The sequence below is a fragment of the Vicia villosa genome, linkage group LG2 (genome assembly GCF_029867415.1).
Source record: "Vicia villosa cultivar HV-30 ecotype Madison, WI linkage group LG2, Vvil1.0, whole genome shotgun sequence".
NCBI lineage: Eukaryota > Viridiplantae > Streptophyta > Magnoliopsida > Fabales > Fabaceae > Vicia > Vicia villosa.
Window position 1 is genome coordinate 60067926 of NC_081181.1, and position 12860 is coordinate 60080785.

Sequence of the window (12860 nt, forward strand, 5' to 3'; positions counted from 1 at the left end):
TCACAAACTTAAACTTATTGACCAAATATACTCAACTTGTAACCTATCAATATTACCACATGTCAACAACACAACCCACAAAATTATCTAAGTGACGATCTCTCAGACACCTAAACAACACATGAGAAATCCAAGCTTCCCGTAAATGTCGATCTCTCAGACAAACACGACCACTCAGACGCATTAAGCACTGACACTAAGTGATTATCAACCTAATCCATCTCTGCAATTAAGTTAATAGAAAATCATCCTAGATAAGCATTAGAGCCCTACATCTCTATAGCAACTCAAACACATAGCAACAAAGCAACAATCTAAGACAATAATCCATAAAAATATGAAAGCAAGCTTTATATAACATAATAGTCAACAAATATACATGAGATCAAAGTATATACATAACAAAACTCACAAAAGAAACTACAAAGAGAAGAAATGGAGAAAAACCCAAAAATCTCCCGGTTTGTCGGCTCCGATTGATGAAGGATTCAACCCCGGATCATCCATTTGACAGCTCCAATGTGTTTTCTAGCATCATTCCACTCAAAAAATGCTATTGGATGGATTGGAGCTCTAAAATATCCAACCATAACCTAAAAAATGTGTTTTTGGCCCTTAAAACGTGTTTCAGTCAGTACCGCTTCGCCCGGCGACGCAAACGGTTCGCCTGGCGACTCCAGGCAGTAGCAAATCACATTTTTGAGTATTTCTGCTTCGCCCGGCGAGCCAATTGCTCCGCCCGGCGAAGTACAGCAGAACAGCAAAAATTCTGCACTGTTTCGGCCATAACTTGAGAACTGTAACTCCGATTTTCGCCCGGTTTGAAGCGTTGGAAAGCTTATTCAATGCTCTATCTAACTATGAATAAATATCAATGCTTGAATACCTACAAAAATAAGATGAAAACAATTAAACTCAATGATATTTACACGATAACGCAATATATACACTATAACGTAAACTATACCAAATATACACTAAAGTTAAGGTTTATTGACGAAAAGCAAATGAATTAAGCTGATGAGTGCTAATTATTCACACTCAAATTCACAACAATTTACCACTCATCAATAGGCTTTCTCAAAATCTACTTTAAAGAGTAACACTTCCTTCTTTTATTTAGTCGTGTTATCGACCAACTCATTCGCCACTAACACCCCATCCAACAATTGTCTCCCGGGAACAAAAGCGCTTTGACTACTAGAAATAACTTTACCAATCACTTTCTTAATTCTTACCGTCAACGCTTTATAAATGATCTTATGAATACTACCAACCAAACATATTGGCCTATAATCGTCTAAACCTAAAGGATTGTAAGACTTAGGGATCAAAGCCAAGAAGGATGAGGTTATAGATTTAGACAAAAAAAATCCCCGAGTGGAATTCCCTAAAGCAAGAAATGACCTCTGATTTTATTAGCTCCCAACACTTCTTAAAGAAAAGGATAGAATAACCATCCGGTCCTAGACTTTTGTCCCCTTCGCAACTCCACACCGCTTATTTTATTTCACTTTCCTCAAAGGGTAATTCGAGACTATTCTTATCTTCAATGCTAAGCTTGTTGAAAATATCTCCATCCAAAACCGGTCTAGACACCTCGCTCTCCTTGAATTTAGACTCAAAGTGTTCAAAAATCTCTTCCTTAACCTCCTCCACCTTACTAAGAATTCCTCTAGACGTGGAAATATGACCTAGGAAATTGCGCCTCAAACCCCTCTTCATTATCGCATGGAAATACCTACTATTATCGTCTCCATCATTTAACCACTTTAGTCTCGCCTTTTGGATCAACATATTCTCCCTAATTTTAAGATTCATCCAAAACTTCCTATTCGCCCTCCATCTATCCCCCGACTCCACCTCCTCATCCAAAGGATGATTATCAATGGCATTAATCTCCTTGACTCCTTCCTCCAACTATAAATTAATCTTGTCGAAAACGGTTGTATTCCACCATCTCAATTTGTTTTTGAGAAGTCTCAATTTCTCCTTCAACACAAAGTCTCCACGCCCATGAACATCCAATCCGTTCCATTCTTTCTCTACAAATCCGATAAACTCCTTGTATTGAAACCATTCATTATTGAATTTGAACGGTTTCGGACCCCAATCCATTTTATCCGCCACAATCCAAATAGGACAATGGTCGGAGATATCTCTATCTCCAATTTGTTGCCCTACTACTCCCCACCAATTAATAATTTTTCTAGACACCAAGAAGCGATCTATCCGACTTTTCGACCTACCGTCACTGCTGAGCCATCTGAATTTCTTACCTTTACAAGGCACATCTTCCAACCCTATAGCATTAATGAATCCTGTGAATTCATCCCACTCTACTTGATTGCCCACCACTGACATACACTTCCTTTCCCCTCCATTTTTAACAGAATTGAAATCTCCACCTATTAGCCATTCACCATCCTTTTACTTGTCTTTTAAATCAAGCAAATTTCTCCAGAGAACACGCTTAAGAAAAAGACTACAAGGAGAATAAACGTTGCAAATATATAACACTCTATCCATCCAAATAACTTTGATACCCAAATAGCCAGAACCCCTAAAACTGCATACTACCTTTAGTTTCAAAGAATTCCACAGAATGATTAAACCACCAGACATACCTACAGAATCAGACACAGAGTAATCGATGCCGACATCGCGCCAGAAACTCTTCGCAGTAGAGTCAGTGCATGATTTCAGTTTTGTTTCCTGGATGAGAAACACATCTGCCTTCCCATTACTAATAATTTGATGAATCCTTCTTCTCTTTATGAAGCTGCATACCCCTCTGATATTGAAAGACCCGATAATCATTGGTACCTAATCTCTTGCGCCTGCGCACCTTCTCTGATATACAATCTGTTAGCTTCCGACTCAACATCAAACACTTGCCGCGGATCGGACACTCCCAACTTGCTGATGCAATTCCTGAGCTTCTCGCCTCCTCCTCCTTGACATAGAGATTCGGTTATCCTCCGATTGCATCTGATAATATCTTATAACTTAGACTTATAAGATATAATTTATAATATCTCAAACTTAGACTTATACTATCTCAGACTTATACTTATGATATATAAAAAATATTTAAACTCTTCGATAAATAAAAAAATATATAATAACTCAGACTTATACTTATGATATGAATATAATTGAGAAGATTAAAAGTATAACTTTCACCTAAACTAAATTTAGGTAAAAATGTCAATTTAACTGTCATGAATAAATTTTCTTTTACTAACATAAATTTTTATTATATATATTTATATCACCATACTATTTCAATTAAGTAAAAAGTAATTGATTAAATACGAATATAAGATTAAATTTATGAAAAGATCAATATTTTTTTCTTACGATAAAATTTTTAGGGATGCTATTATATTTAAATATATCTAAGAGCACTTGGATTAGGGATACTAATTTCTTTTAGATTAATAAGAGGGTCTGCGTTCAAACCCGATCCTAAGCACGCGCACCAGTGTTGCGCACAGAGGATACGTGATTTCTATCAAAATATATATACAAATAAATAATTTTTTATATAAAATTGTGTGTAAATAACAATTATAAAAAATATAACATAACTAAATATGAAATTATTGATTATTTTAAAGATATCTTTAATATAAAAATTAAATATATCAGATTAGTTATTTGTTGATTTGGACATTTAATAAAAAATTATAAATAAATAACATTTCAAGAGTTGCTTGATAAAAATAGAGAAAATTCAAACTAAAAGTTTATAAGACAAACAAACAATATTTCTTTTGGTAGAATTACACTCTATATAAGCTATAATTGATTATTTTAATATAAACTAAATAATAAATAAAATTAGAAAAGTAGATAAACAAATGTTTTATATCAATAAAAATAGGATTAAAATATTTTGTCAATCTATATATTAGAATGTCTTAAAATATACTTCTCAAGAGTTGATTGCATGACAACCAAACTAAATTTTATAGTTTCACAAAACAAACTAAACTTTTTAGTTCGAGAAACCAAAATAAATTAATTTCTTCAAATCTTAAATGATACAATTAGTCTTGTCTTCATTTTCAATATTATATCAATTGAACCATTATTTCATATGCACTCCTTAAAAAAAATGTTTAATCAATACATAAAATGCTCATTATTAAATATCATTAAAATAATCTCATTGTTGTATTAGAATAAAAATAAATTTTATTATTCTAGAACAACCTATAAAAAATATGTGTAACAAAAATTAAGTATATAACATAAATTAAGTAATAAATAAAATTAGAAAAGTAGATGAACAAATGTTTGATATTAATAAAAAACACACGGTTAAATTTTTTTATCTATCTATGGCTATGGTAAAACTAGCTGGTAGGTGATAACTTATAGCTTATAGCTGGAAGGGGGTAGCTGATAGCTGGTAGCTGGTAGCTAGTAGCTTATAGTTGGTGAATGAGAGTTTATAAGCTAACATGAGTCTTTGGTAAATTAGTTGTTTCATTAGCTGATAGATACAAAATGACATAAAAGATCATTTTAATTAATAAGGGTAATAATATTTTGTTAAAATAATAAGGGTATAAATGGAAAAAAGTTACAAGCTAAAAGCTACAAGCTCAAAAGCTACTTCAAATATGTTCATGTAGGAAGTGGGAGCTGTTTGGTTTGCCATGTGTTCATGCCTTGGCATGTATGAAGAGTAGGAACTTTAAATTTGAAGATTACATTCCTGAGTACTATAGGAAGAGTAGGTACATTGCAGTCTACAAACCAATTATATATCCTATGAATGGTTCAAATTTATGGGCAAGGACACAATATCCAGATGTGCATCCTCCAAAGTACAGAAAGATGCCCGATAGACCACACAAGAAGAGGAATCTTGAACAAGGAGAGCTTGATGGGACTGAGAGAAAAATTAGGAGGACAGGTTTGATTGTGAAGTGCAGTAGATGCAAGAAGTCAGGGCACAACAAAGCCACATGTAAGGTGACAGGGCCTGCACAACCAACTACTCAGCAAACATCACAACAAACTCCTCAAGTTACTGCATAGCCAAGTACTCAACAAACATCACAACAGACTACTCAAGTTACTTCACAGCCAGCTACTCAACAAACATCACAACAACCTACTCAAGCTACATCACAATTAACTGCTCAACATGCTGCACAACAAAGTCAAGCAGCTTCTCAGACATCCATAACAAGACAAAGTCGTGCAAATAAGACAACATGCAAGGCAAAAAAGATGGGTTTGAGAAGGCCACCCACTCCTTGGGTACCACCAGGACCAACCACAGGATTAGGTGCATCAAGAATCTGGCCAACAACTAGGAGAACAACCCAAAAAAAGAGAGCCACATCCAACAAGAATGTCTAGATTATGTTTTGGATATTTAGCATTTTAGATTTTTTTTTGGATATTTACCACTTTTGGAACCACTTTTGGGTTTATGTAGCATGTGTGTTTTGGGTTTATGTAACTTGTCTGCTTTGAACATGTTGTTATGAACATGTCTATTTGAACATATCTTTTTGAACATGTATCTTTTGAACATGTAATCTTCAAGTATTATGTAATCTTGGAACCCAAACTGGTTTTACTGTCTATTTAGAGAAGTACATTATAACTTCGAATTGGTGTATTACATCTAAACAATAACTGTTATACATAAATTTAAACTGGATGAATTATAACCCAACAAATCTATTGATTCCATTTGTTCAAAATTACAAGACTTAATTGGTAGATAAATATACACAACAAACTGCTTTCAATTTGTTCATAAAAATGATACAGAACTGGTACAAATAATTAAACAAAATGACACTCCTTCACTAACACATATCCTAAACCTTAAAAAAAGAAGTAGCCAATAAAATTATCACAATCATCAAGCTACAGCATTTTCCAAAATTCATCATCTTATTCAATTGCCTCTGTATCTGATCAGTCTCTTTCCTTATTTCTTTAGTTGACAATCTCATTTTGACAACCTCCTTTTGTATGTCTTCAATATTCTTTCCAAGCTTTTCCAACCTAACCATCATGATTTGCTCATTATTATCTTCAGATTCTTTGAAGAACCACTCGAAAAACCCACACCCAGGATGCACAGGTCCCTACATGTCACACACATTCATGTTCAATTTCATAAATCTAAAAAACAACACTCTTTGAACAAATAACGTACCTTAAAATGAGGACACCCCCAAAATTGTCTTCCAAAAATCTTAGTCGTCTTTGCCCTACGTAGAATGGCCTTATCTCCACAATGGCAAACTGGTTTCCATGGCAAATTTGACATTGTACAAAGCTGGGAGTTCAAACTTTTATGGCTTCCTTGTAACATAGATGACGAATAAGTGGACGATTTCATTGCTCTGGATTTCTGGAAAATCCTAGCAGCCCCTAATTTCTTCTCACGATGGTTGTTGCTCTAGAAACCCTAGCCCCCAATTTATTCAAACTTGGTTTACGTTACATTCTGTAAAATACCTTTTAATGAAGGAGAAGAAGCTCCGCGTCATATGCCACGCTAGCAACTCCAAACTGCCGTTTCCAATGAAACAGACGGAAAGGACTTACGTGAGACCATTTCAAAAGATAAGGTAGTTATTTGAACTTTTTAAAAATTGAGGGACCAAAATAGACCCCGAGTAAAAGTTAAGGGACGAAAAAGGGTATTTTGCCTAAAATAAATGACAAATATAATACAAAACAAATAAAAACTGAAAAGATAAATTAAAATTAGGAAAAATCTAAATTTGGGAGGTTAAAATAGTTCTTGAGAAATTCTTCCAAATAAAATGGGATAATGTGTTCCATCATGTAAATTTTTGTAGGATATGTCATTGGTTTTTCAATTTGTCAACGCATCTATTTCATTCACTGTATGTATACGAGTAAACCATATTTAAGTTAAGTGACTTAGAATTTGATTACTATTTTCAAGTACCAAGAATTTAAGTTATGTGACTTACAATTTGACCATTAATACTGAGATCCCAAGAAATTTTATCTATATGTTTTAGACACATTTCTCAAATCTCTTGCAAGTGTTTGTTCCAAAGTAAATATAATTGTTATTATGTATGCTAGCAATATCTTATTTTTGTTAAGCCTGCAAAAACATATAATGTGTTTTACATGAAAATAAAACAATTGAGTATTAAATTTAATAATAAGATAAACAAATGCGCGAATAGTTATTAGAGAAAAAAAACCTCTTACTGATTAGAGTTGCTATCAATTGCTACCAATTGTGAAAAATCATAGAAAAGAATGAATAGGTGAAATGGATAGGAAAAGAGTATTATAAAGGTGTGCAAGAATACAAAAAGACATAATATTTTATAACAATTATCATATACTATTATTAATGTTATTATTATGACCTATTATTTTTTAAAAATTTTATTCTAGCAATTAATAAAAAATAGTAAGCAATAAACAAAAACAAATATTACATTAAAATAGTATTTTTATGTCACCTTTAATGAAGAGTTAAAAAGATAGAAAAAACTAAAAAATGAAAAGTTGTAGGTAGTTATGGAATAGAAAAGAGATTTTTATATATTTATAATAATTTACACCAAAATATATTATTACAATTAGAATTAGTGTAATATAAAAAAATTAAAAATAAAGTTAAAATAATAAAATATTAGTATTTTTTAAAGTTATTTATTTTGTATTTTAATATGTTGTGATAATTATAAGAATATATAAATTATTTATACAAAAAATATATATATTTTTTGGAATCAAATAAAATTTTACTTCCAAAACAATGAAGTACATAGACTGATCAAAAGATCCAAGACTGTCCAAATCAAATAAACTAATTACTCTCTACAAGAGCAAGCTCATTAATGTGTGTGCTAAGTGTTATATTCCTAGAACATCTAGTAATTACAATATGTTTGACAGTATCACATAATTTTGGATCTTTGTTACCATTTGCAAAGGCAATAGTATTTTGATTTTGCCAAATTCCATATAGAAGCTCAGCAACTGCTACTTTCAGAACTTGTCTCCTTCAGCCCTTCTTCATTGATTCCTCACCGAGCCAGATTTTTTCCTGCTCCCACACGCCAGGATTTCTGCAATATCCTATCCAGTGTAACATGTCAATCCATAAGGCCTTTGTCCAATAACAGTCAAAATAGAGGTGATCCAAAGTCTCTTGATCATGACAGAAAGCGCACACCAGATCAGTTGTGATACCAAATTTCTGGAGTCTAACCTTGGTACTAACTCTCCCCATAAAAGCCAACCACAATTGAAACAGTGCCCTTGGTCTAGCCAGAATTTTGAAGAAGACTTTCCTCCATGTAACCCATGTCTTCTCCCCTCGAAGGCTGTGATACATCTTTGTTGGACAATAAGTGCCATTCTGAGGTGCTTCTTGCCAATATTGTGTGTTAATTATTTCAGCTCTGCAAGCAGCCATGCTCTTAATCAAACCAGAGCTATCAGGTATAGGTTGCCAAGCCAGGAAATCCTGATTTTTTAAGTAATAGATGTTGTTCCATTTCACCCATAGTTTATCTACCTTTGATATAATATTCTAGAGCAACTTCCCCAAAGTGGCTACATTCCACTCTCTCAATGCAGTGATACCTAATCCACCTGCATTCTTGGGATCACACACTTTGTCCCAAGCTACAGGGGCTTTTTTAGTTATCTCATATGTTCCACTCCACACAAAATTTCTACACACAGCTTCAACGTGTTTGATGACACATTTTGGCATAGAGACTTGCATCCAGTAGTTTGTGTTATCAAATAAAACACTGCGAACCAATTGTTGTTTACCTGCATAACTCAAAAGCTTTGCAATCCAATGTTTAATTCTAGACACAATTTTTTCAATCAGAGGCATGCACATATTAACAGTAAGTTTCTTACTAACAAGGGGTACACCCAGGTACTTGAAAGGCAGATATAGCCTTGAAGCTTGTTATGTCAAGGATCTTCTATTACACAGCTTCAAATGCCCCCTCCCCCCAAAGTAAACCTTGCACTTGGTTGCGCTAGATTTGAGACCAGTGGCGGTAGAAAACTTGTGGATAGTTTCCATCATAAGAGTAACAGACTGATCTTCTATTAATCTGATGACTGCAAGTGCACAGTCGTGTCGTGTAGTTTTAAAAGATATCGAATCAACAGGGACTATGAATCGATCTACCATTATCTAAGGTTACTATGTAAAGCTAAGGCTACTAATATTTTGATTGTTTCTAAGGGGAAGTGATTGTGAATTCTAAGAAATATAATAATAGACGGATATCAGTATGTATTTCGTTTAACTTTAGGTGATCCGAAGGTCCATTGGCTAATATATTAATTCGATTAAAAATCTTTATTAATTCAATTGATTAAAAGTCCTCCTCTCAAACTCTCGCTCTGTTGATTCAGACTACTGTCCTAACTCGTAATGTACGCTCTCGCCATCCCATTAGATTTAGAAAAGCTTTATGGAAACAACGTAATTAATAAAATGCTTGTTTTATGAAGTTGTTATCTATTTAAATCTCCTAATCTCAAACTCTCGCTCTGTTGACTCGTAACATGCTAATATCCCTAACGTACGCTTTCGCCATCCCGCGCGGGTGTAAATTTATTTTTTGAAAATAAATAAGTTCTAATTAGTTTTAATACGCTTTCGCCATCCTTAAAACTAATGTCCTATGTCTACTATCCAGTTAAAGATCTCAAACTTTCGCTCTATTGATTTTAACCTTTGACTGTCTTAACCCCTCAAACTTTCGCTCTATTGGTTTTAAGACTTACTAATTAAATTAGACATACAAACCAAAAACAAGTGATATTTAATAAAACATAATTAAGCCAATTTATTTCGGATCCCACGGTTAACTTACTTTACATACCGATATCTTAATTAATTAGCCAGACATATTAATACGGTTAAACATGCATAAATTAATTTGATTTATAATAAAAGGCATGTTAAATGGCATATAATATATCATGCAATAATAATAATAAATAAAGCGGTAAATGATAAACCTAAATAAAATAAATTGCAATGAATTGAATCTTGAAGTACTAGAACTTCCACCACAGGTTGGCTGGATCGTTCTTCGGAAATTAATGGGCAGGAAATTAAAAACAAGGATTATAAAAGATAAATCTAACGTAAGGCTAGATTTATAAAAGTTTCACAACAATCTCCGATGTGGAAATTGTTGTGAGAAAATTAAAGCAGTTAAATTGAAGGCAGGAAAGTAAATGATGGTCGCAGAATAATTTCGGCAGCACTTCGTTAGCAGAAAATCGGACACTTTGAACTGAAGTAGCAGCCACTATTTATAGCTGAGGGTCTGCAGTTGGTACGCGTGAAAGGAGGAGCTTCTCTTGACTGGGACTTGGAGACGTGCGTCTCCACTTTTTGGGGAGACCCTTTGAACGACTTGAGACGTGCGTCTCGAGTGGAGAAAATTTAGGGAGAGCTGGAGACGGGCGTCTCCTCTTGGTGAGGTGGCACAGAGTTGTTGGAGACGTGCGTCTCCACGTGCTGGAATGAGTTGGGCCACGTGCAATTGGTTTCTTCGTGGACTGGACTTGTAGCATGCACAATTGGGCCTTCTTTGCACCCCTTTCTTGCTTCAGCACCCCTTTTCCATCTTTTAGGCACAAATTGTAGTTATTTTAGCTCCATTTCTTTCCTTTTCACGAATAGTCTCAATAAGAGCGTAAAACCTGAAACATAGCAAATACTCGCATAATATCATAATAAAACAATATAATTAACGGAAAATGCTATAAATATTTATGGATTTCAAGCTAAATATATGATATAAAATCGTGTTATCAAATTCCCCCAGACTTGAACCATTGCTTGTCCTCAAGCAAATAATAAGATAGAAAAATCAGAGGACAGTGAAATGAAAAACATTTCCACCACATCGTTCGGGTCGTACTCAGCTATAGAGTGTTTTCGTTTGAAACTTATGCGGCAGACCCTAGCAATAAACTTACAGTAGCGACACTGGACAACTCCCAGCGTGCATACCAATTCGAATCATGCCATTATAGCTTGACCTTGACTCATCATCTCGTTTTACCCTTTTCATTCGCGCGCAATCACATTAAGCCCATTATCTTGACACGCACATAGCAGAGTAGCCGTTTAGTGACTATGATCCTTCTTATGGAGTTCTGGCACATTTATGTGGTATACTCCTTAGCGCTCATTTGTAGATTGTGGGGAATCGAACCATAGTTCTTCCTACCAAGTTCAGTACCAGGCAACTTCTGAACCAATCAACAATGAGTTTTTTTATATTTGAGATTTGTGACCGTTAGGTTAAATGATCGTGTGAGGATCACCTTACTTAGTAGGTACATTTCTATTAGCGGTTAAGCATATAATTATAATTATAAGGATGATACACTTATATTCATCGACTCTTTGCGTAGTTGGTGTCTAAGACGGTGCCGACTGCTAGAATAAACTAATAAGGGTTACTACAAAAATTAAAGTCGATGGTTTCGGTATAAAGGGTATTCAAATTGGTTACGCACACTCGGGGGTTTTAGAGTGTCGGGACGATAAGGGTATTGTCTTGAATCTTTATTGTAGTTTCTATGTGTTAAGTATTTGAGTAGCTTCGTACTTCTCGAACGTGTGGGGTTATGCGTTTATCGTTTTGGAGTAAAAATTTTTGTTATGGCTCAAGAAAATGGAAAAAATTGTAATAGCCACGGAAATATACATATAAGACTTAAAATTCGATAAATATGCTTTATTGAATTTGAAAAGAAACATTACAAGGAAAGGAAATAAAATAAAAGGAAATGATACTAAAGCGAGTAATACGACTCCCCCAGACTTAAATGATGCAGTGTCCTCATTGCATAGCTACTACTCCTCATTGTTGCGGTTGCGGGAACTGCTTGCGCCTCTTGTACGAACATGTTGACGTCTATCACTAGGAGAGCCATTTACACGAATGTTAAGATCATTCAATTATGTAGCAATTTCGGTGTATTGGCCTTCGTTCCTAATAGCATAGTCACGGTGCTCTTGTTGCATTTCTCGAATTAGCCTTAGTGTTTCGTTTTGATTTGTATGCATAGCTTGAAAGAGTTGGTCTTGGCATTGAATTGCAGCATACATGGCATCGAGAGTAATAGGCGGAGGATTGTTTTGAGGAGGTTGGTTGAAATCAGCTTCTGCGTGGTTGAACTCTTGTTCCATTGCATCCACTGGTTCATTATGATGTTCAGGTTGGTTTTCTTGAGGATTTTCATTAACAAGCCTCCAACGTTGAATATAACGGATGTTGATTTTCTTGGGGCATGGCAGGATGACATATGGAATCGGAACTTTGTTGACGACCAGAGTGAATCGGCCATCATGACGTGGTGAAACCAGATGGGAGTCACGGCAGTAAGTGAGATTGAGGGATTGAGCAGGCATCATGAGATGGGAAAGTGAGATGAGGTCGTCAGCGAGACCTAAGGCACAGGCCAAGGTGGTAATAATACCGCCAAACAGGAAGGGGTTTGTAGCGGGAGCGTTGATGCAGCCTTGGATGTGTTGGAGCATAAATGGTGCAGCATTGAAGCAGATATTATTTAGCGCACAATATAAGAAAAATAATTCATTTTGGTTTACCTTGTGGTTGTTGGATCTTGCAAAAATAGTGTTACCCAAAACACGTTGAAAATAACGTATAGCGGGATTTTGAATACGAGAAGCATGAAGGGTCCTCCAACCGGTAGGAATTTCGCCAGTGAGATTAAACCAAAATTCAAAAGCGAGTTGCTCCTAAGGGCGACCATTGAGTTCTTGAAAAATTGTGCGGTGAGCATTTGGTGCATTG

The 12860-nt window shown here is 34.8% G+C and overlaps 1 protein-coding gene across 1 annotated transcript; it reads right to left on the reverse strand.

Annotated features, from left to right (window-relative positions):
- Window positions 1–1500: 1500 nt before the first annotated feature.
- Window positions 1501–2820, reverse strand: LOC131649153 (uncharacterized). The gene is made up of 3 exons (XM_058918901.1): window positions 2628–2820; window positions 2023–2408; window positions 1501–1920 (listed from the first exon to the last, which is right to left on the reverse strand). Exons 1-3 carry the CDS (start codon window positions 2818–2820, stop codon window positions 1501–1503), a joined length of 999 nt encoding a protein of 332 aa, XP_058774884.1.
- Window positions 2821–12860: the final 10040 nt, after the last annotated feature.

What these genes read in the sequence shown, in the direction of transcription:
- LOC131649153 (XM_058918901.1), bottom strand. Translation starts at nt 2,820, where the DNA reads ATGATTATCGGGTCTTTCAATATCAGAGGGGTATGCAGCTTCATAAAG. An exon ending in CTCTGTGTCTGATTCTGTAG is followed by an intron (nt 2,409 to 2,627) that starts GTATGTCTGGTG and finishes AATGGCTAATAG; the next exon opens with GTGGAGATTTCAATTCTGTT. An exon ending in AAGAATGGAACGGATTGGAT is followed by an intron (nt 1,921 to 2,022) that starts GTTCATGGGCGT and finishes ATTAATTTATAG; the next exon opens with TTGGAGGAAGGAGTCAAGGA.